Here is a 20,754-nt window from a genome sequence, read left to right on the forward strand (position 1 = left end):
AGTAAATAGTCCAGTTGTGATTATGGTAGCCCCTTCTCCATCTTCATCTTCTTCACAGAAATGATCAGTGGCACCAGGCAGGGAGTAGGCTTGACTGATGATACAAATGGATGCTGTTCTCCGGAAAAAAGAAATCAAAACAACAATAAGAAGCAATGAAGCATGACTTTTCAAGCTCAGTGCTTCACAGGTTCAATTGGGATTGCACTCAGAAAGATGCAGCAAAAGCACGAACGGGGCCATCTGCACCTCTGTCTTCATGTGCAGGACCATGCCATTACAGGCAAACCTCGCCCAGAATCCCACTCATCCATTTATTCTGGTGTCCACATCTTGCTGGGATTTTTGCCCGTCCCAGGCTCTGGAGATGGTGCTTTCTGTCCTTGGTGTTTCTTCCTTTCAGGAAACTCCAAAGACTCAAATAGGTGCTCATCTTTGAAAGACAGGCACTATGCTAATTTCCACAGGGAGACAGAGCAGTCTGCCTTTCCATGCCCTGCCCCTCCTGTGTTGGATGGCTCCTTCCTTCCTTCCTTCCTTCCTTCCTTCCTTCCTTCCTTCCTTCCTGGAATCCTTCCTGGAATCCTTCCTTCCTGGAATCCTTCCTTCCTGGAATCCTTCCTTCCTTCCTTCCTTCCTTCCTGGAATCCTTCCTTCCTGGAATCCTTCCTTCCTTCCTTCCTTCCTTCCTGGAATCCTTCCTTCCTGGAATCCTTCCTTCCTTCCTTCCTTCCTTCCTTCCTTCCTTCCTTCCTTCCTGGAATCCTTCCTTCCTGGAATCCTTCCTTCCTGGAATCCTTCCTTCCTGGAATCCTTCCTGGAATCCTTCCTGGAATCCTTCCTTCCTGGAATCCTTCCTTCCTGGAATCCTTCCTTCCTGGAATCCTTCCTTCCTTCCTTCCTGGAATCCTTCCTGGAATCCTTCCTGGAATCCTTCCTGGAATCCTTCCTGGAATCCTTCCTTCCTTCCTTCCTGGAATCCTTCCTTCCTTCCTTCCTTCCTGGAATCCTTCCTTCCTTCCTTCCTTCCTTCCTGGAATCCTTCCTTCCTTCCTTCCTTCCTTCCTTCCTGGAATCCTTCCTGGAATCCTTCCTTCCTTCCTTCCTTCCTTCCTTCCTGGAATCCTTCCTGGAATCCTTCCTGGAATCCTTCCTTCCTGGAATCCTTCCTTCCTGGAATCCTTCCTTCCTTCCTTCCTTCCTGGAATCCTTCCTTCCTTCCTTCCTTCCTTCCTTCCTTCCTTCCTTCCTGGAATCCTTCCTTCCTTCCTTCCTTCCTTCCTTCCTTCCTTCCTTCCTTCCTTCCTTCCTTCCTGGAATCCTTCCTTCCTGGAATCCTTCCTTCCTGGAATCCTTCCTTCCTTCCTTCCTTCCTTCCTTCCTTCCTTCCTTCCTTCCTTCCTTCCTTCCTTCCTTCCTTCCTTCCTTCCTTCCTTCCTTCCTTCCTTCCTTCCTTCCTTCCTTCCTTCCTTCCTGGAATCCTTCCTTCCTGGAATCCTTCCTTCCTTCCTGGAATCCTTCCTTCCTTCCTTCCTTCCTTCCTTCCTTCCTTCCTTCGTTCCTTCCTGGAATCCTTCCTTCCTTCCTGGAATCCTTCCTTCCTTCCTGGAATTCTTCCTTCCTTCCTGGAATCCTTCCTTCCTTCCTTCCTTCCTTCCTTCCTTCCTTCCTTCCTTCCTGGAATCCTTCCTTCCTGGAATCCTTCCTTCCTGGAATCCTTCCTTCCTTCCTTCCTTCCTTCCTTCCTTCCTGGAATCCTTCCTTCCTGGAATCCTTCCTTCCTTCCTGGAATCCTTCCTTCCTGGAATCCTTCCTTCCTGGAATCCTTCCTGGAATCCTTCCTGGAATCCTTCCTTCCTGGAATCCTTCCTTCCTGGAATCCTTCCTTCCTGGAATCCTTCCTGGAATCCTTCCTTCCTTCCTTCCTGGAATCCTTCCTTCCTTCCTGGAATCCTTCCTTCCTTCCTGGAATCCTTCCTTCCTTCCTTCCTGGAATCCTTCCTTCCTTCCTGGAATCCTTCCTTCCTTCCTTCCTGGAATCCTTCCTTCCTGGAATCCTTCCTTCCTGGAATCCTTCCTTCCTTCCTTCCTGGAATCCTTCCTTCCTGGAATCCTTCCTTCCTTCCTTCCTGGAATCCTTCCTTCCTTCCTTCCTTCCTGGAATCCTTCCTTCCTTCCTTCCTTCCTTCCTGGAATCCTTCCTTCCTTCCTTCCTTCCTTCCTTCCTTCCTTCCTTCCTTCCTTCCTTCCTTCCTTCCTTCCTTCCTTCCTTCCTTCCTTCCTTCCCTCCTTCCTTCCCTCCTTCCTTCCTTCCTTCCTTCCTTCCTTCCTTCCTTCCTTCCTTCCTTCCTTCCTTCCTTCCTTCCTTCCTTCCTTCCTTCCTTCCTTCCTTCCTTCCTTCCTTCCTTCCTTCCTTCCTTCCTTCCTGGAATCCTTCCTTCCTTCCTTCCTTCCTTCCTTCCTTCCTTCCTTCCTTCCTTCCTTCCTTCCTTCCTTCCTTCCTTCCTTCCTTCCTTCCCTCCCTCCTTCCCAGCAGGGACAGCCCAGTGGCTCTGGATCCTGCAGTTCCCTCTCTGCCACACAAGCTGCCAGTAACCCTGGGCCAGTTCCTGTCAGCTTGACCATGCCAGGCAGTTCCTCTCAGCTGTCCCTGTTTGTGTGGCAGAAACCTCTAAGAGTGGGGTGGGGGCCACAAACCAGGGCCCCTCAGAGGCTCACAGTGAGCTCACTACAGCCGCTCCTTCCCACAGCCAAACCTCTGACTGCTCAACCAGGACTGACTTCCTTGGGTTCTTCCATCACCATTTCATGCCTCTGGATCCCACATTGTTCCACTTCAATACTTTTGCCATTAGATAAAACTGAGCACATCACCAAATTACAAAACAGGGAGACAGAAAAAGTCAAGCACCTCTCCTCTGAGGGCAGACTGAGAGTCCTGGAGTTACTCAGCGTGGTGAAGAATAGGCCCCAGGGAATTTTACTGACACTTTCCAAAACTTCAGTGGGGATTCTGAGGGAGTACAGGACCCCTTTTTTAAATTTGTCCAGTTACAATAGCATGTAGGCTAACATTTTTAAACAAATAGGGGATTGAGTCACAGAAGGTCTAAGGAAAAACTTGTTTACTGGGAGCATGGTGCAACACTGGCACAAGTTGCCCCAAGAGCTGGTAGGTGCCCCATCCCTGGAATAATCCCAGATCAGGTGGGACAGGGCTCTGAGCAACCTGATGTCCTTAAAGATGTCCCTGCTCATTGAAGGCCATTTGGACTAGATGACCTTTACAGCCCCTGCCAGCCCAGCCTAGTCTGAGATTCCTCACTCTTTTCCTTTGAAAAGCACCAAGATTGGAGATGGGGAGCAGGGGGGCTCATCTGATGCCTTGGACTTCAGTGTAGAAGGAGCCCATCCCTCGGACACTGTTTCACCTGCAGCCCCTTTGCATTTTACCTGCAGGAGCTCCTTGGCAGACCAGCGCCGCGCCTCGTCTGTCTGCAGGCAGCAGCTCAGGAAGTCCCGCAGCCCAGGTGAGAAGAGGTTGGGCTGCTGCAGCTTTGGCTTCCCTCCTGTGGCTATCAGGAGTTGAGGCTGGAGAAAAAAGAAACACAAGGTTCTGCCTGCTTCTTTCACATCTGTAACTGCTCTCCCAGATCCCATTGTTTAACCTCCCGTCTGCCCTGGCATTTTCTGCCCTGGCACAGAGGCAGAGATGACTTTCCTATTCCAACAAACACCCAAGCCCCAAAGCAGCCACAGCTTTTCCAACATCCAGGGGATCTTGTCTTGGCAGGTGATTTCATTAACTGACCTAGTTAGTGGGAACTACAACACCAAAACCGCATTTGCTTCCCTGAGGATTCACACCAGCTTAACAGGATTTTCAAAGGACGGACTTTTCTATAATAAGTAACTCTACTGTTCCCAAGGGTTATTACATGAAAGGCATCTCTGAAGTGCTTGTTGGTCCCTTAAGCACAACTACTAGAAAACAAAACTCATCAAGCTTTTTGCATTGTTCTTGGTTAAAAAAGTAAAAAGCATGCAGAACTGCTTGGGGATTCTTTTGGTGATTGCTTCTTTTTCTTTTTTTCTTCTTTCTTTCTTATTTTTTTGCAGTTTTTCTATAAAATTAAAACTAGAAGGATTCAACCTCCATTACGAAGGATGTTTATCACATATCAAACCGTTTCGCTGAAAAATTCCTTTCCTTCAAAAAACAGAGCTCCAACATTGTTCAAAAAGCAAATGAGAAATTTCAGGCATGGCTGCAGGCAAAAATGGCAAGTTGCTGAACTGGTTACCTGCCACTTCCCTTCTGATGCAACCAAAGCTACAGCAGATGCTGATGTGCTGAAATGCAGGGACATTTTAGAAGAGGACCTTGGTGGAAGTGGTGCCAGCAGATGGCAATGGGATTCTGTCCAGTGGCACACAGAACATGGGACAGGTGAGAAAGACAATGGGATTAGTAAGTATTTTTACCGTACCCAGACAGGAGTTTTATTCCAGTGAGGAACTTCTCCTTCAACCATTTCGATGCCCACAATTCCAAAGGACCATATGTCCACTTTGGGGCCAGTTGGTTGACCTGTCACCACTTCAGGTGCCATCCACCCCAAAGTGCTGGCCACTGAGTTCTGTCTACTCTGCTCAGGGGTGAGCAGAGCAAAGAGGCCAAAATCAGCTGTGGAGAAAACAACACACCATGAAAGCCAGCTCAAATTAGGAAACCAAGCAAAAGAATTCCCCACTCTAACTTGAAGAATGTGCTGTTGAGGAATCTCCTGGAGAACTGTCCATTCTCAGTTTCCTTGGGGCTTTAGCCAAGCAAGCAGGGAACTGGCCACTTCCAAAAAAACCCCAGCTTTGGGAACTGCTCACAGCAGAGGTCTTTATTCCACTGAAGGTTTAGATTGTACCTATCTCCCTCTCTCTGGAAGGGACACACACAGACCAACATCACTCTTGACTGCTTGTGGTTCCTTATGGTACCTCTGTGCACATTGCAACTGTGCCTTCAGCTCAAAGCAGGGGCCCCTGCACTCCCACCAGCACCATTTCTGGGGAGCTGGCACTCACTCAAAGCAGTCCCACAGCCCTGGAATGCCACCCCTGACCGAGAATATACTGACCCAGCTTGACAGAGCCATCGGTTCTGAGAAGGATGTTGTGGCTCTTCACATTTCCATGGATCACGTGGTTCATGTGAAGAAAATCAAGTCCTTTCAGGCACTGGGAAGGAAAACAGAAACAGGAGGACAAAAATTAGTGATGTGAGTTCATCACACAAGAAAGGAAACAACTCTAAATGATTCCCTTTCCAGGAGAATGGGGAGTAATGGCAGAACACAGTGCCATTGAGAGGAAGAGCTTGCTGCTCCAACATTAGCACAGCAGGACCTTCCTAAGCAAAGGCATTGTCAGCTTTTGAAAGGGCAACAGAAACTGCTGTTGTAGACTGTCCCCTGCAAACCAGCCAGAATAACTGCTCCTGCAGTGGACGGGCTCAGGAGCAAACAGCAATTTGGGTGCACTACTGTCTTCTTCAGCTGAGGACTGTGAGAAAAGAGTCACTCTATTTTCTTTGCTATTTGTTTCAAATCCTGCCATCAGTACCTTTGCTTTTACAGGCAAGGAATGCAGTGCAGACAGACTTGAGGTAAACATTTAGAGAGGTAGGGTGGAGAACAGCAAATACAGACAGAAGAGACAGAGTGAGAATTTAACAGCAGCAGATCAGAGTGCAGGAATAGAGTACAGTGAGTTCTGGGGCACTGGCAGACAATTCACTTGAGATGCTTTTACTTTCCCACAGCATACCAGCAACACAGAAACAAAGTTTGGCACATGAGAACTTTCCAGTTCTGAGCCACACTTTCCCAAACAATCCTGCCCAAGCCCTTGGAAGCACAGGTGAGATCCCTGACCTCCCGACTGATGGCTGCCATCTCATCCTCACATAGGTAGGTCTTGCTGATGGCATCACTCAGAGTGCCTCCATCCATGTATTCCACCACCAGCCAGAATTGCTTACCCACAAGGTAGCTGAAAGAATGAAACAAGGGTGTGGATATCAACGTGAATGATTACGTTTTGTTTGGAAAAAATAGGGGTTGATCCTTTTTTCCCGGTCCCTTGGTGATGAGGGCAGAATCAAAAGAATAGATATCCCCTCTAGACTGTGCACTGTTTGCAATCTATGCAGTTTCTAGGAGAATGACACATCTGTGAAAAACAGAAGTGTTAGAATGGCCAGGAAGTGAAAAATGCAGTTTGGTTACAGATCAAAAACTGTCACTCGGAGTGTTTCTGGAAAAAAAGCACCTAGTGTCCCTGACATGCACAGCAATGGAAAAGAGGGGACACAATCCAAGGCAAATCCTTGTTAGCTTTTCCACATGTAAGAAGACACTTGAAATAAATCAAGCCCCAAAACAATAGGGTGGCAGTGAATTTACACATATTTGATTTACTAAGATACGGTTGATCCAGGATTTTGAACAATTTTCAAACTACATGTGCCAGGGAAGACTCGTGCAGACAAGATGCACTCTCTTCCCATTCACTGATGATGAACAGAACAAAAATAATTTACTAATAATTAACAGCTCTATTTTCTGCCAGTGACCAAAATGGGTTTTTACGTTGCATGTTTGCAGTATGTAAACAAACAGTCATGGGACAAAAGCACAACAACTCACCTGTCTAAATAGTTGACCAGGTTGGGATTACTGTTCATCTTCATGACCAGGAGTTCAGTGACTTTTAGTTCCTTTGTCCTCAGTCCATGGAGATTTACTTTCTTTATGGCCACCTAAAATGACATTGAAAATCAGTAACTTGAGAAGTTGGAGGCACAAGAATACAGCGCACATGGAGTGAGTGATTTTGCAATGACACAGCTGAGCTGAGCCAAAGTGCCTTGTGATCAGACCTTGGAGTAATTAGGAATTGATATTCCAGCAACCCATTTCTCTGCTCCCTTGGAGGCCAGATTCAGGACACATGGCCACTGACATTTTGTGTTGTCAACTTGGTAAAAAAGATGTCTTAACTATCACCCACAAAGCTCTGACCACATTCTCTGCTGCTCTGTCTGGGATTCAGGAGTAATCCATGCCTTGCTACTCTGTGGCTATATCTGGACTATAAGCAGGGCTTAAGGCTTTTAGGGATGCCTTGCACATCTCTCCTTATGTGCAGTTTCCAAGTGCAGCACTGCAGGTGGCTAAGGAACTACCAGTAGCATTCAGATGTGTTTGCTGGCAGCCAGAAATGAGAATACAGCTCTGAAGCTGTAGCCCAAAGAGCAGTGAGCTGCTCTAAGGCACCATCTTTGTTTTAGCAACTGAGAGCAAGTGAGCATGGGCTTCTCTGAAAGGAACTGCTGCCCTCCTCGCCTTCCTTCTGGCAGCTGAGTAGGACAAAGCCTGTCCCAAATGTAATTTGCAGGCTGGTCCCAGTCTGTGCTTCTTGTGCCTTTACTGCACAGCTCTACCTAAAGCTCCAGCTCACAGCAGAGGGCAAAGCCCTCATGTGCTGCAGAGTCTGTGGGGGCTCTTGACATTTACCTCTGTTCCTGCATCAGTGTTGAGTGCCCTACAAACCTCTCCAAAAGTCCTGGAAATAAAACAAAGCAAAGAAAGGAGAAGCCATTTAGAATTTGGAGTGAAAGCCAGCCCAGACACGAGATCTGTGCTGGAAGTGCCTAAAACCTGCAGGATGCAGGAGGGGTCTGCCAGAAGGCAGATGATGCATTTTCCTCTCAAGTGCATGGGCACTGGGCCTGTTCCTGGAGTATTGGGCTTTACTGCCTCAGCTCAAAAAGAGAGATTATTCTTTCCTCCCAGGTTACAGTTTCTAAACTGTGCACTTCTTGTCCTCACCATGGAGCATTTCCTTCAGCAAACCCTTGGAAAGAAATGTTCCTGAGAACTGTTATCTCACAGTTATCATAGTGGATAGGTTGCTCTTTCAGGCAAGCAAGACTCTTCTCCTTTCATTAGTGTGGCTGTTTGATTTGGAGATACTTAAAAATGCGAAGGAAATTAACACAGAGCTGTCCCACACTTGAGAATCAAGGAGATCTTCCAGGCCCTGTTCCTTGCTGCAGGCAAGACCTTGGCAGCATGGAGATGTCTTTGACAATGCCTTCTGACCACGCTCACAAATTCCGACCTCTACTGAGAGGTGGGACAATCTAACCCCAGTGTCTGAACATGTTTGCAGGTTGTCTGACTTCACACTTGATAGACATTCTACCAGCAAATCACCCGGCCCATGGTTGTGTAGAAGTAACTGTGGTTGGACTCACCCGCTGCCAATATTTTCCAGTTCAGTGTATTTTGTCACAGGATTTTCCATGTTCACTATTTTCCCTGAGGGAAACAAAATGCAAGATGCTCACTTTAAAGCAGAGATCTCAGGTTCCAGAAGATAAAAAAGGCAGTCCCACTATGGGGGTCTCTGAGCCCTTTGTGGTTGGCTGGGTAACAACAACAACAACCAGACAGACAGCTCTGCAGCACAGATGGCCAACACACAAAGTGATCTTCTGCAGCAGCTCTTATAGGGAGTCCTAAATGTCTCTGTGACACCAAACTGAGGAGGAACATTTGGTACAGCTACGCTGACACATGCACACAACACACTGTCCCTCAGACAAGACATACACAAGACCTACTCAGTAGCTCCAAGTGCTTCTCCTCAGTCTCCTGCTGCTGAGCAGCAGCTGCGTCAGTGCTGGAGATGAACAAACTGCCCGGGCTCCACTTCTCAGGCTGGGGAACAAAGGCTCCTTTGGACAATTCTGCTGCTGCAGCAGCAGCTTCAGTAACAGAGCCTGTGTAGATCTGAGATGAGCAATGAGTTTGTATCAGAAAGGTGGCTGGGAGAGATTACTTCAAGATCCCTTCTCAAATGCAAGCCCTTAGGAAGATGTTCTCAGCCACATGCAGGGCTCTTAAAATGGATTATTTGATGTCCACCTCTTAAACTGGGTGGGTCAAAACCAAAAGCTGGTTTTTCTCAAGTTCATAGCCAGACTCATGTTCCATTTTCATGGATTTTCTGAAGGATGACTGCCACAATGACCATTCCACTTCCTCTTCAAGGATTCCTTTCCCCCTCCAAGGCCTGCAGACACACTTGTTCAAATGTTCTACCTTCTCCCACTGAGTTCTCTTTTCCTTCACCATCTTCGGGACGTGCCCAACCTGCAGCATCTCCTTCTGGGACAGCTCCTGTGCCTCACTCTGACCACAGGGCTCTTTGTTTCCAGTCATTTGCTGGAAGTCTTTGCAGGCTGGCAAGTGAGATCTCAACATTTCCACCTCAAGTCAAACAGAACAAAGCAGTAAGAAACTACAGCTTGTCCCTGTCAGCCAAGAGTCATCGACTGTGAGGAAAGGGAGAGAACAGATTTACAAGGGCTACAGACAGCTTGTTTCAATCCTCCAACTGGGTCAGCATGTCCCACTGTAAAAATACCTCAAGAAACAAGGAGCACAGTAAGAGGCCAGCAGGAACCAATTGGAATGACTGCTAGCCAAAAGGACACAGGACTAGCCTCACTGTCCAGGGCAGACATTGAGATTTAGCCCACCAGGAAATGTCCTTGAGGGTGGCTGTGATAGACCCTACAGTAGGATGGCACTCAGAGGCATCGCCCCACCCCCAGCTACACTACAGTGGAAAGGCAGGAAGGGCAGAAAGCACCAGTTTGGTGACTGCACTGGCTATTGCTGTTTCACTCACTTGCTGACACAGGGCATTACGTCTCTCTCTGATAATTTTTAAGTTTTCCTCCAGCCTCTTCATCCTAGCCTCAGTTTCCTGCAGCTCTGTGTGCAGCCGGGCATTGATGTTCTGTAAAAAGCAAGAGAAATCCTTCACAAGTGAATTGTCTGCCACTCTTGTACTGACCCTGGTTTGTTGACCGCCTCTCTGCTGATGGAGCTCCATGTCCTCTCGGACACTTCTCATGGCCTCCTTGTGCCTTCTCTTCACTGCCATCATGGGAATCTGCTCTTCAGCCAGCTCTGCTTGTGGTTCTGCCTTGATGTTCTGTACACACAAATGCAGAGACAGTCACAGGGAGCTGCCATCAGGCTCTGCTTTTTCCTCTTTCAGCCTTCACATCTAATTCATTCAGCCACTTCTTTCTGACCCACCTCTGCTTCCATTGTAACCCTCCCATGCCAGTGCTAATCTCTGCAGATTACAATGCTCTGTGCTTTCAGTGCCTGTGGGAATCTCGGCCTCCTCAGTCCCAAGAGCTCTGTTTTATGCCCCTGTTCCTGCCCTTCACTCTGTCACCTGCTGAGCCAGGCTTACCTGGCCATTCTCCTGTGGCTCTTCCACCTGCTGCCCGAGCTGCTCTTCCTGCTCCTGGGCTGGGAACAGCTCTCCCTGGGTCTGGCATGGCACCTCTGATAAAGTAATCTGCTCATGCTCTTTCTCTAGAAGGGCCTGCACAGAAAGCAAGAGAGGATGGGTTTCACCTTCCCATACCGCATTTGTGGGCCAAGTCTCTAAGCCTGATGGGCTCACATGTTCCCAAAGCTCTGTGTTGCTGCTCTCCTGCGTCATTCTCTGACCATGGGGAGACACAGATTCCAAAGTGACACTGGCAGAACAATCAGGGTCCATCTGGGACTGAAGCTCTGACAGCCTCTCAGGCAGCTGACAGGGAAGGGCTGGCATTTCTCAAGGCTCTGCTGAGGGGTCCCTCCACTTCTGCTGTGCACCTTCTGTCTTTCTTTTGTGACAGACTCTCAGGCCCTTCCCTGAGCTCAGTTCTGGCTCTGTAGGTCACTTCCAGTGTGGGCTCACTTCTTGAGAAAGACACATTTCTGGAGTTCATGTAAATGTTACATAGATAGATAGATCAATCTCACTTATATAATTTCTCTTCCTATAATTTCTATTATGACGTACATCAGCACTCAGGAGCCAGTGCCCCAGTCAGCAGCAATCCTGAACTTGCTCTCCTGCTGCTTCAATAAACCACACTCTCAGGGAATCTGGAGCATGTAGGTTCTTATGGAATGAGATCGGAGCCAGAGCACTGCACTGGGAACTGCACTCTTTTTGCATCTGTGCTGAGGCAAGTTCTTCTCTTGGCCACAACCACACTGTCGGTGCGAAAGGGGATGTAAATCAGAAATGAAGCCCAGCCCCTCCCAGCTCCTGTAATCTCTGAAGACCAGTCGGAATTCAAGGGAGTTGATTTCCTGTTCAATTCCCAAACACAATCTAGATTGCATTATTGGACAATTGCTGATCCCCGAGGCTGCCAAAAGATCAGGGCACTGTTAATGTGAAAGTGATGTGCAAGGTCCTACTGACTGGCCTGGCATCAGAACAGCTCCTTCTGCACCAACGGCCCTGCCCCAAACTACATCTTCTCATGTAGGAAAATGTTGAGCAAAAGCACCTTTGCTTGCTAGAGGAAGAAAACAAACAGGTCTTCTCCTCCGAGTAAACCAAAATAATCAACAAACCAAACAATCAAAGTGTCACCTACCCCAGTGTCTAAAGCACCTGGATGCAGTGAAGGGATGCTTGGCATGGGAACGGTCCTTGTGGGGAGCACTGTCATGTAGGCATCTATGGAAGTGTGCCTGGAAGTTCCCTCACGAGCCTCCCTTTCCCCAGGCTAAAGCTCCCTCAGCACCTCCTCATTGGGCTTGTGTTCCCACCTCTCCGCAGCTCCCTTGCCCTTGTCTGGACATGCTGCAGCCCCTCAATGTCCTTGTGCTTCACAGGGGCCCAGAACTGGACACAGCACTCCAGCTGCGGCCGCAGCGGTGCCCAGCACAGGGCACAGGGCACTGCCCCGCTCCTGCTGCCCCACTCTTGCTGACACAGGCCAGCACGCCCTTGGCCTTTTTGGTCACCCGGGCACACGCTGTCTCATGTTCAGCTGCTGCTGACCGGCACCCCAGGCTCCTTTTGTCCAGGTGGAAAATTTGACTTAAAATACAGCATCCAGAATTTCAAGATGTCTTTCCTGTTGTTAGCAAAACAGAAGACAGCTGTCCAAGTTTTCAACTTTTCCTCCTCACCAGGCTCCAATGATATTTTCAAATGGAGTTAGCAAGGCAGACCACACAATAGAAGGCAACAACACACACATGTAACCTGTAGGGGTTTGCCTCAGAAATGGGTCCAGAACTATGTAGTTTTTGTCTTTTCCCACACAGCACATGAGTAGGCCCACACGGATTCACAGACAACACAATCATCTCTTTGCAGCTTATCAAAAACAGGGGGACTCAGACTGCACTCTGCTACCGACCGCCCTGCCTCAAGAGGCGAAACAACAACCTGGCAATAAAGGCACCAAGTCTCTCACTTCAAGCTGCAACTCCACAAAGTGTTTCTGAAATACTCCCACGTAAGCACACCCAAGAAGCTTGTGGGGACAAACCACTCCAAAGAGCCTGTGTGGTCAGATCAACCTTTTTGTGCCTGTAGCTCCTTGGTCAGCCTGTGGAGTGGGACAGGACTCTACAGAACATAGTGTCCCAAAGGTATCCAACAAGGCTGAGCTCAGTGCCTGTGACATGCTCCCTTCTCTGGGCCAGAGAGCCTTCATACTTCAGGCTGGCCCCATCAGAATCCCAGCAAGCTGGAGCCCAAACATGAATGATCAAAGCCCATTTTCCAACTCTCACTGGCTGCGGGAATTGCTAGCTCCTGGAAGGACTCCAGCACTCAGCATCCTCAGCCACCAACAGCAAGTGCTGGCTGCTCAGGAACTTGCAGCTCTGTCTTGCACTAAAGACCCCACCAGCCAGAAGTGGCACTTACTGGCTCAGAATATTCCGGCTGTGCTGTGACCACAGCCGCAGGCTTGCGCTCATTTTGCTCCGCTTTGGTCTCATCTCCAGGAGTAGAAGGAGCCAGAGGAGAGTTTGTTCTTGGTTCTGGGTTCTGTGGACAGAGAGAAGCATGAGGGACAGGCCATTACCTATCATTTATAACCTTATCTCTATGAAGTCACTCCAATTAAATTAAAACAGGTTGATTCACAGAACTGCATATGGCTCTGAATACAGTATTCCACCCTGGCTACTATCAGCAAGCAACATTCCCTCTGAAAACTAAGCTTTGAGTTCTTTCAAGCTCTGAAATGGAAAATTATGAAATACCCAGCAATGTCTGTGCTATCGCTACTTCAGACATGGAAATGGATTTTCTTTTAGCCTACCCAGCTGGCCCTCCACACTCTACTGCCACATGCCAAGCTCACTGCTTTCTCCTCATTTCTGAAACACCAGGAACATCAAATGTTCCTTTCTCACTCACCTCTGATTTGGCACCTCTGAATACACGTCTCAGGTGACCTGGAGCGGGCAAGGAAAATGAAGCAGATTATTTGAGACAACTGCCTGCGCTGATGAAGCCCACAGAACAAGTCAACCCAAACAGAGAGCATTTTCTGTTTCACAACAAGCATCCAGGAGACACAGCTCTTTCACACTGCCAGCAAGAGAACAGGATGATGTTCTTGCTGTGACTCTGCTTTGGCCTGTTTTGCCAGCAAATTAGTACAAATTTGATCACTACAATGCAAATAGTTCTTTAACAATCAATGCTTCTTTTCTGCCGCACACATAAACCAGCTTTCTTTACCCTCTCCTTCTCGTACTGGTTTTCTTAATTAGTTACATGCACTAATTCCCATTAACTTGCTGAGAAGAGCTGCCCCAGAAAAGCTACCCCAAAATGCCTCTGAGCTGTGGAAGTTCTATTGGCAGTGAAACAGCACAGCAGCAGCTCCAGGGTTCAGGAGTAAACACTCACTGCTTTGCAGTTTGCACTTCATTGTAAAGGGAATCACTATTTTAGCACTTAGTAAAGGGTCAGATTAGACAGTCAAAGCCTTTCATGACATTTAGAAAAGAGAAGCTTTCTCTGAATTCTTGGAAGAACTGCAGAAATTTTAGAAGGCCTTCTGCAGGCCCAGTCTGCATTTTCAAAGTTGTCCTGCTGCACCCAGCAAACACACGACATGTCAGACTCTGCTGCCACAGACTCTCCCGTGCAGGGAATGCAACCCTTGCAGGTTCCCCTGCAAATGCTGCCTGCAGCCCCCAGTGTCTGGCTACAGACATCCCATTTTCAGCGGAACGTGTTGACAGGAACTTTACCAAACCAGTGGCATCCTAATGCTCTTTCTGTTTCAAAATCAACCCAGTCACTAAGAAAGAGCGGGAAGACAAATGCCAGCTTAGGATACACCCAAGGAAAACCCCTACTTACGTCCCAGGTTAGTCAGGTAATAGGTGGAATATCCAATGCCATAAACAGTGCAAACTGCAGCAGCCAGTTGCTCAATCATTGTAGCACTGCTGTGCAAGTTTGCAGACTGTGCTGAAACACAAAAACAACAAGGCTCCTGTCAGTGCACAGCTGCCCACTGACAAACAGGAGGATACCCCTGCGCTGAGCAATCCCAAGAGATGCTCTGCCACTGAGGCCTTGCGTGCACCAAGACAACCTTCTGATGTCACCACAGCAACGTGGCAACCATGCCCTGACATCACAAAGCAAACGTTCTGTATTGGTCTGTGAATTTATGCAAAGCAGCCCAACCTTCCCTCCAGCAAACACAAAATAGCCTGGGAAGTTCTCCTCTGTCACAAAGCAGCACAAACTGCCCTGGTGGGCCAAACCCTGTTCTTCAAGGGATCTAAGAGTAACTCCAAGAGTGCCCCAAGCACATCCAGCCTGTCCCTGAACTGGGCACTCAGATGGGACCAAAGCAAAGGAAACCAGACCAAGAAAATGGCCCAAAGCATTGCACAGAACTAGGATAGAAGGCACTGTTGGCATAAAAGCTGAAATAATGCCTAACAAATGTCTCCACATATTTGCACATTTATTGGACATGCCCAGGGCTCTTGTGTATGTACATCTCTGCCTTTATTCCACTTTGGAAGCAGTCAAACTGGCAGGATCTGCCAGGCAGACAGGCAAATTCAGGACATCCCCTGAATCACATCAGTGTGCATCTCTTCCTTCTCACCCTTCCAGCCTTGAACCAGGCCTTCTATCTCCTGCTCAGGACTGGAATTTTCCCAGTCACAGTATCAGCTCCCACATGGCCATCACATGAGATGAGGCCACGATGGCTCAGGATACTGACTCCATGCCAACAATGGCTCCATCATGCTTTGTTCCCTTTTCAAAGTTGAACTGCCCATCCATTGACCAATCCATTGTTTCTCTTTCAAGGGTCAAGTTCCCACCCATTCAACAATACAGTTTTTTTCACTGTCTTGTTGACATGCTCAAACATGGATCAGATATGGCCAGGCATCAGACATGACTTTGGTCCCTGACACAGTCATTTGGGAACATCCCATCCCTCAAATTCTCCTTCGGTGGTCAAGAGCCTCCTAAAACCACTTTCATTCCCTTGAATGCATTCCAGCTACCTTCTTAACAGGACCACTCTCTTTTTTCTCAGGGCTAAGACAGCCACTTGCACACAATAATCACTCCAATGGGGGAATATAGGACAAAGCAATGTCTGTTCAAGTTAAAGAAATTCACATTTTCTTAGAGTCAAACATTTTCCCAACATTTTCCACTGCACTCTATTGCCAGCAGACATCCCACCCTGTCCATTCCCCTTGCAGAACCCTGTACCTACTATCCATGGGCACCAGGGAAGGAGCAGCAGTCACAGAGGAGATGCACCTGCTGCACTGGGCAGGAACCAAAATGCTCTTGAGTCACAGCTGCAGGCCTGTATCTGCACAGGATGCTCTGGCTGCCCCACTCCTCATCGGCTTTTGGCACTTGGAAATGCACTTGCACTTTCTGCCTCTTGTGGAAGTACCATGGTTGTGCAAAAATCGGGCAATGTGCCATATTCCAAAGGCACTGCAGTATGGATTGAGAAACAAAACAACACACTTTAGAGGCTATATTAGTATAGGAGGTAATATCAGTTCTGGTCTCTAACTGGAGGCCACCAGGGGCAGATATGGAAAAATGACCACCCCACCTAGGGTGAATGTGGTTTTCTAAGTTTGGAAAATTAGCATAATTGGCAAGAATTCCCAATTAGAAGCACAAGAATGAGGAAATTTCCCCCTTTTCGTTCCATCTGTTCTGGAGCCCCTCTTTCTTGCTTCTAGCTGTACTAGCTGTTCAAAGCTATACCTACTTTATGAGAAAGTGTCTCCAGAGAGTGTTTTAACATTGGTTCCCAGAGGACGTAAAGTAGGATAAGAGCCTTTGGAACGTGTTTTATCTGTCTGCCTATTAGGGGAGGAAAAGTACTAGGAAGTTACCTAGGAACCATTAAACCATACAATAGTCTACGCATCTATGAAGATATATGAAGGAAATAATAAAGCAAAAATAATGTTGGCATCAGAAGGAGACCCTTCCCTAGTTCCTAATCTTATCAAAACCACCATAAATGGGACTTTCCATCATGAAAAAAAAAAATACTGGGCAATTCAGAAAGTTAATGAAGAGCTTATCAAGAGGATGACAGGGAAGGGAACCTTCCAACGGAGTTGAGGTTTGATAGAGTTCATATACTGAGTCCCACTCTTGAAATTGAGAGGTTGAACTAGACAGAGCCATCCTGAAATGGTCTTCACAACCTCCTAAACTCCCTCCATTGATTCACTGCAATGATCAGAGATGCCAGTCTGGAGAGAGGCTCAGCTGGCTTCAAATATGGATGCTCTCCAAAGGGAAACAGCAACAACAGACAAACCATTACAGTAATTTCACGAATACAAGACGCACAGAGTATAAGCCACACTTCCGGTACGTCGACAACATTGATGTCTTTGTCAATAAAAAAGCCGCACCCGAATATTAGCCGCACTTTCGTTCATAGCGAGGATCTGTGTGCAACTTTCACAAATTGGTCAATTAGTAACAGAATCGCAGGATAGCGGGGTTTAGTGGCTCGGGGCGGGGCCAGGCAGGCTTGGCCCACTCATGGTTGCTGACGGGGCCGGGTGGCCCAGCTAGGCACTACGGCTCGGCGGGGCTGCTCGAGGCCGGCTGGGTGGTGCTGCCACTGCCGCTGCCAGGCTCGCTCGCCCCCTGTTCCCATCTGCACCGCCGCGTTTGCTCGCCCTGCCCGGCACTGCCGGCCCCCGCGCCGCTGGGCTCCCCCACGCTGCTGGCCCCGGTTCTGCTGGGCTCCCCCACACTGCCAGGCTTCCCCGTGCTGCTGGCTCGGGTTCTGCTGCCCACCCCCCCCCCGCCCCGCACCTCTGGCTCCGCCTCTGCCAGGCTTTCCCACCTCTGCTGGGGCTGGCCGGGCTCCAGCTTGGCTTGGGGCTGCTGCGGGCTCTCACTTCCATGTTGGCAGCTTTTAGAATATTGTTCATATATTAGCCGCCCTGGAGTACTAGCCGCACTTCTGGGTTTCCACCAAAATTTTGGTCAAAATGGTGCGGCTTGTATTGGTGAAATTACTGTACTTTGCAAACTCAGTGCCTCACAGGATCAAGAGAGATTCCTTGGTTTCCAGAAATAAGCAGAAATAGGACTGGCAGGACCATCTGCACCTCTGCCTTCATGACCTTGCTATCACAGGCCAATATGGCCCAGAATCTCACCAGTTCATTCATCAAGCTGTCTTCAGCAGCAGCAGTGCAGCTCAAAAAGCATCAGGCAGCAGTTCCCATTCCCTGTGGGTTCATGGCTGTGGGGCCAGGACTGCCAGGGCCGGGGTGGGGGGAGAGCACAGGCAGCACCAATCCCAAGGAGCCACTGCTCCGACACCGCCAGCAGGATCCCCCCAGAGACGAGGGATCGGGAGCTGCCCCTGAGCACTGAGATGGTTTCTGCAGTGCAGCAAGGCAGCTCAGGTGCCCACCTGAGCCTTGAGCAGGCAGCAGCCAGCTCTGCCAGCAGCCCCAAATGGCCAGAGAGCTGCCACCTCTCAGACTCACAGCCAAGGCCCCCAGCACGACAATTTCCATGTCAGAGCTGCAGAGACTTTCCTCTCATCTTGGTGGATCCCAGGGAAAAGTTTTGGGCACTGGGACACAGAACCTGCTTGTCGAAGGGAGTGATCACTCCACTCACAAGGAGCTCAGGAACACCAGAGCTTGAGCAATCCCTGTGGGACCAGCAGAGGATTCCATTGCAGCTGAGGGGACAGGATCACTGCCTATCAAAGTGTTGTATTGCACTGAAAATGGTTCGTTCTGTACTCCCCCAAGGTTGAGAAGATGGTTCAGCCCTCCTTTAGCCACGCCCCACCAGCACAATCTCATTGGCTGCGATTTGGTCTCCCTCCCCTCCTTTTTTCAGCCCCCCTCGGACATGGTCGATGAGCAAACATGGCGAATACACGAAGGAAGAGGAGCTTCCTTTGTCTTTTGCCTTTTATCCGTGCAGAACTTCCTCCCTCTCTGACCTGGAGCTAGCCGGACAGGTTGGAGAGAAGAGGGAATTACAGCAGCTGGCTCTTCAACGTGGGGCCACCTGCCAGGTAGAGACTCCACGGAAGGGCTGAAATTATGAGCCTCATGGACCGTACAGCTACCTGGGCAGCAGGGAGCTGCTTTGTGCACAGCACCTGCTGAGAGAGACAAGCTGGCAGCCTACCTAGCCCAAGGCAGGTCAGTTCTGGCCAAGAACTTTCTTTGCAGTGCCGAGGCCCCCAGGAAAGGGGTAAGTTTCCCTCAGGATAAGTGGAGCCCCAGTCGAGTTCCCGCACGGGAACAGGCGCCGCAGTGGCAGAACTGCCGGCTACAGTTTTAAAAGTGGCACGGCCAGCACGTGGTCCCTCCTTCCAACGTGGGCTGGAGCAGAGGGAGCAAACAGCTGCCTGCTTGCAGTCGTTTGGGTAGCTTGCTTTTAAGATCAGGATGGGCTGTCCGCTTTCTACGCAACAAAGGAGCTTATAATCACAAATTCGCAGCATATTAAGTGGTGGAAATCTTAAAACTTCTGAGATACGGTGAAAGCAATTTGTATGCTGACAATCTATTCAGTTCCCTCAGTGTACCCTGCAGAATGTAAATTCTAGCTCTTGGGACAAAATTGGAGACCTTTTAACATCTAAAATGCAGAATGGAGAGGAAAGAGTATCTCAGGTTCTCCCAACATTCCCGCTAATTCACAAAGACTTGATTAAGATGGAACTGAATGGACAGCTGCAGGAAACCCCTCTGGCTTCCCCTTGATGCACGGAAAAGCACTCTATAGCTCACAGAAATAAGTTATAAGTGTAGGTATGTATTTATTCAGCGCTGGGTAATAATGGGGGATCGCTCCTCCAAAAACATGCACACCTTTGGTGACCTGTGCCTCGCCTTTTATTCTCTATAGGAATATACAATTTGCCTAATACATATTCATTGCCTATCCCCGCTTCATATGGAAATTAGTTTCATGCCTCTTTGCGACTGCGCATTATTCCTTTTTGGGTCGCTCTGGTGGTCGTTGGGGGTCTTCAGATGAAGTAAATAGTCTTCCTCTCAGTTTCAACTTTTCACCTTGTATTCTTGAGCATGCTCTCTTTTTAGTCCTTTGGTCATTTTCCAGACTTTGGTATCAGTTTCCCGCATCCCAGGGACCCCCTCATCCTGTGGGTCTTTGTTCTTCCAATCTGCCAACTTCATCCTGCAGCTTAGCTTCTCTTCCTGTTTTGCAAGCACCATAAATTATAGCTGACACTATTGTTGTGGGCTGGGGGAGGTTTAGAAATTTTTCCCATTATGATGTTAAGCTGGCCGGGGTGGCTCTCCTTTTAGCCATTAAGTGCTCAAGACAAAGGGATGGCTGGGATGGTCCTGATTTCTTGATTGCCGAAAGTGGAGTGCTGTTTTTGTCCTTCGGCGGGTGGGGGGACACTGGCAGCTCGCCGGCCGACCTTAGGGAGAAAGGTTGTTTATCTCCGTGGTGGGATCAGGCCCCCTGCACTCCGACTGCTAAAGCTTCCTGCTTCTGAGAACAACGCTGAGAACCGGGACGCCCACGGTGAGCAGAGTGCTTTCCTCACCCTTCTCCCACCTGGGACGGCACTGCCGCCTCGCTCCCCCTGCTCCTGCAGCAGCTGCGACTGAGAGGCTGCCCTGCCCTGCTCCATCGGGACTGTGCAGACGAGGAGGGGCATCTGTCACTGGAAAAAGGGACTGAGACTGAGTTTCGTTCTGTTCTGTCACTGTTTTTTTTCTTTCATATAGCTGATGCTATTTTTGTTTGTCTTGTAAATATATCAGTAAAGAACTGTTATTCCAAACCCATACCTTTTTGCCTGAGAGTTCCTGAATTTCCTTTTCCTGGCAATACTGTCCCTTTAAACCAGGACAACTATAGTTTTATCAGTCCCCTTTTCAATCAAAACCTTTCTTAATATTTGATTCTTAATTCTCAATTTCTCTATTTCAGTCCCCCCTTTTCTGGAAAATTAGTAAATTCTTTTACTTAATATCGATACTTGTCTCTTTTCCAGTCTAACTTCCTGGCTTGCCCCTCTCGGTATGTATCCCTCATTACATTACCATATACTGTCACTAGGGAAGTCAGTGCCACTATCCACTTTAACATCCTCCAGTTCCAAACAAGTATTCCAACAAACAGCACCAGACTTACACCTACTAATATCAGCATGACAATGATAGGGTGGCAAAGTGTGTTCAGAATCCCAGTTGCAGTTGGTGACCATCCAAAGAGTGCATCCCACCAGTGATGAGTTGCATCCTGTTTTACTCTTTGTAACACTTTGCTTATCTCTTTTATGTCATG

The 20,754-nt window shown here is 48.6% G+C and overlaps 1 protein-coding gene across 2 annotated transcripts; it reads right to left on the reverse strand.

Moving 5' to 3' along the window:
• LOC117010483 (serine/threonine-protein kinase PAK 3-like) lies at positions 1-8,728 on the reverse strand. 2 transcript variants are annotated; one of them, XM_033084985.1, is made up of 8 exons: positions 8,687-8,728; positions 8,318-8,381; positions 6,705-6,817; positions 5,931-6,048; positions 5,136-5,235; positions 4,491-4,687; positions 3,454-3,591; positions 1-113 (listed from the first exon to the last, which is right to left on the reverse strand). In XM_033084985.1, exons 3-8 carry the CDS (start codon positions 6,746-6,748, stop codon positions 21-23), a joined length of 690 nt encoding a protein of 229 aa, XP_032940876.1. In that variant the 5' UTR covers positions 6,749-6,817; positions 8,318-8,381; positions 8,687-8,728; the 3' UTR covers positions 1-20. The 2 variants fall into 2 exon arrangements, with proteins under 2 accessions (XP_032940876.1, XP_032940877.1); XM_033084986.1 differs by lacking the exons at positions 8,318-8,381; positions 8,687-8,728 and adding an exon at positions 7,080-7,143.
• Positions 8,729-20,754: the final 12,026 nt, after the last annotated feature.

The sequence above is a fragment of the Catharus ustulatus genome, chromosome Z (assembly GCF_009819885.2).
Source record: "Catharus ustulatus isolate bCatUst1 chromosome Z, bCatUst1.pri.v2, whole genome shotgun sequence".
Classification (NCBI taxonomy): domain Eukaryota; kingdom Metazoa; phylum Chordata; class Aves; order Passeriformes; family Turdidae; genus Catharus; species Catharus ustulatus.

Excerpts from the sequence above, each read along its gene's own strand:
- LOC117010483 (XM_033084985.1), bottom strand. The coding sequence starts at position 6,748 with ATGAAGATGAACAGTAATCCCAACCTGGTCAACTATTTAGACAG. Across the intron at positions 5,236-5,930 it reads TGGCAGCCATCAGTCGGGAG|TGCCTGAAAGGACTTGATTT; the intron begins GTCAGGGATCTC and ends TTTCCTTCCCAG. Across the intron at positions 114-3,453 it reads CTGCCAAGGAGCTCCTGCAG|CATCCATTTGTATCATCAGT; the intron begins GTAAAATGCAAA and ends TCCGGAGAACAG.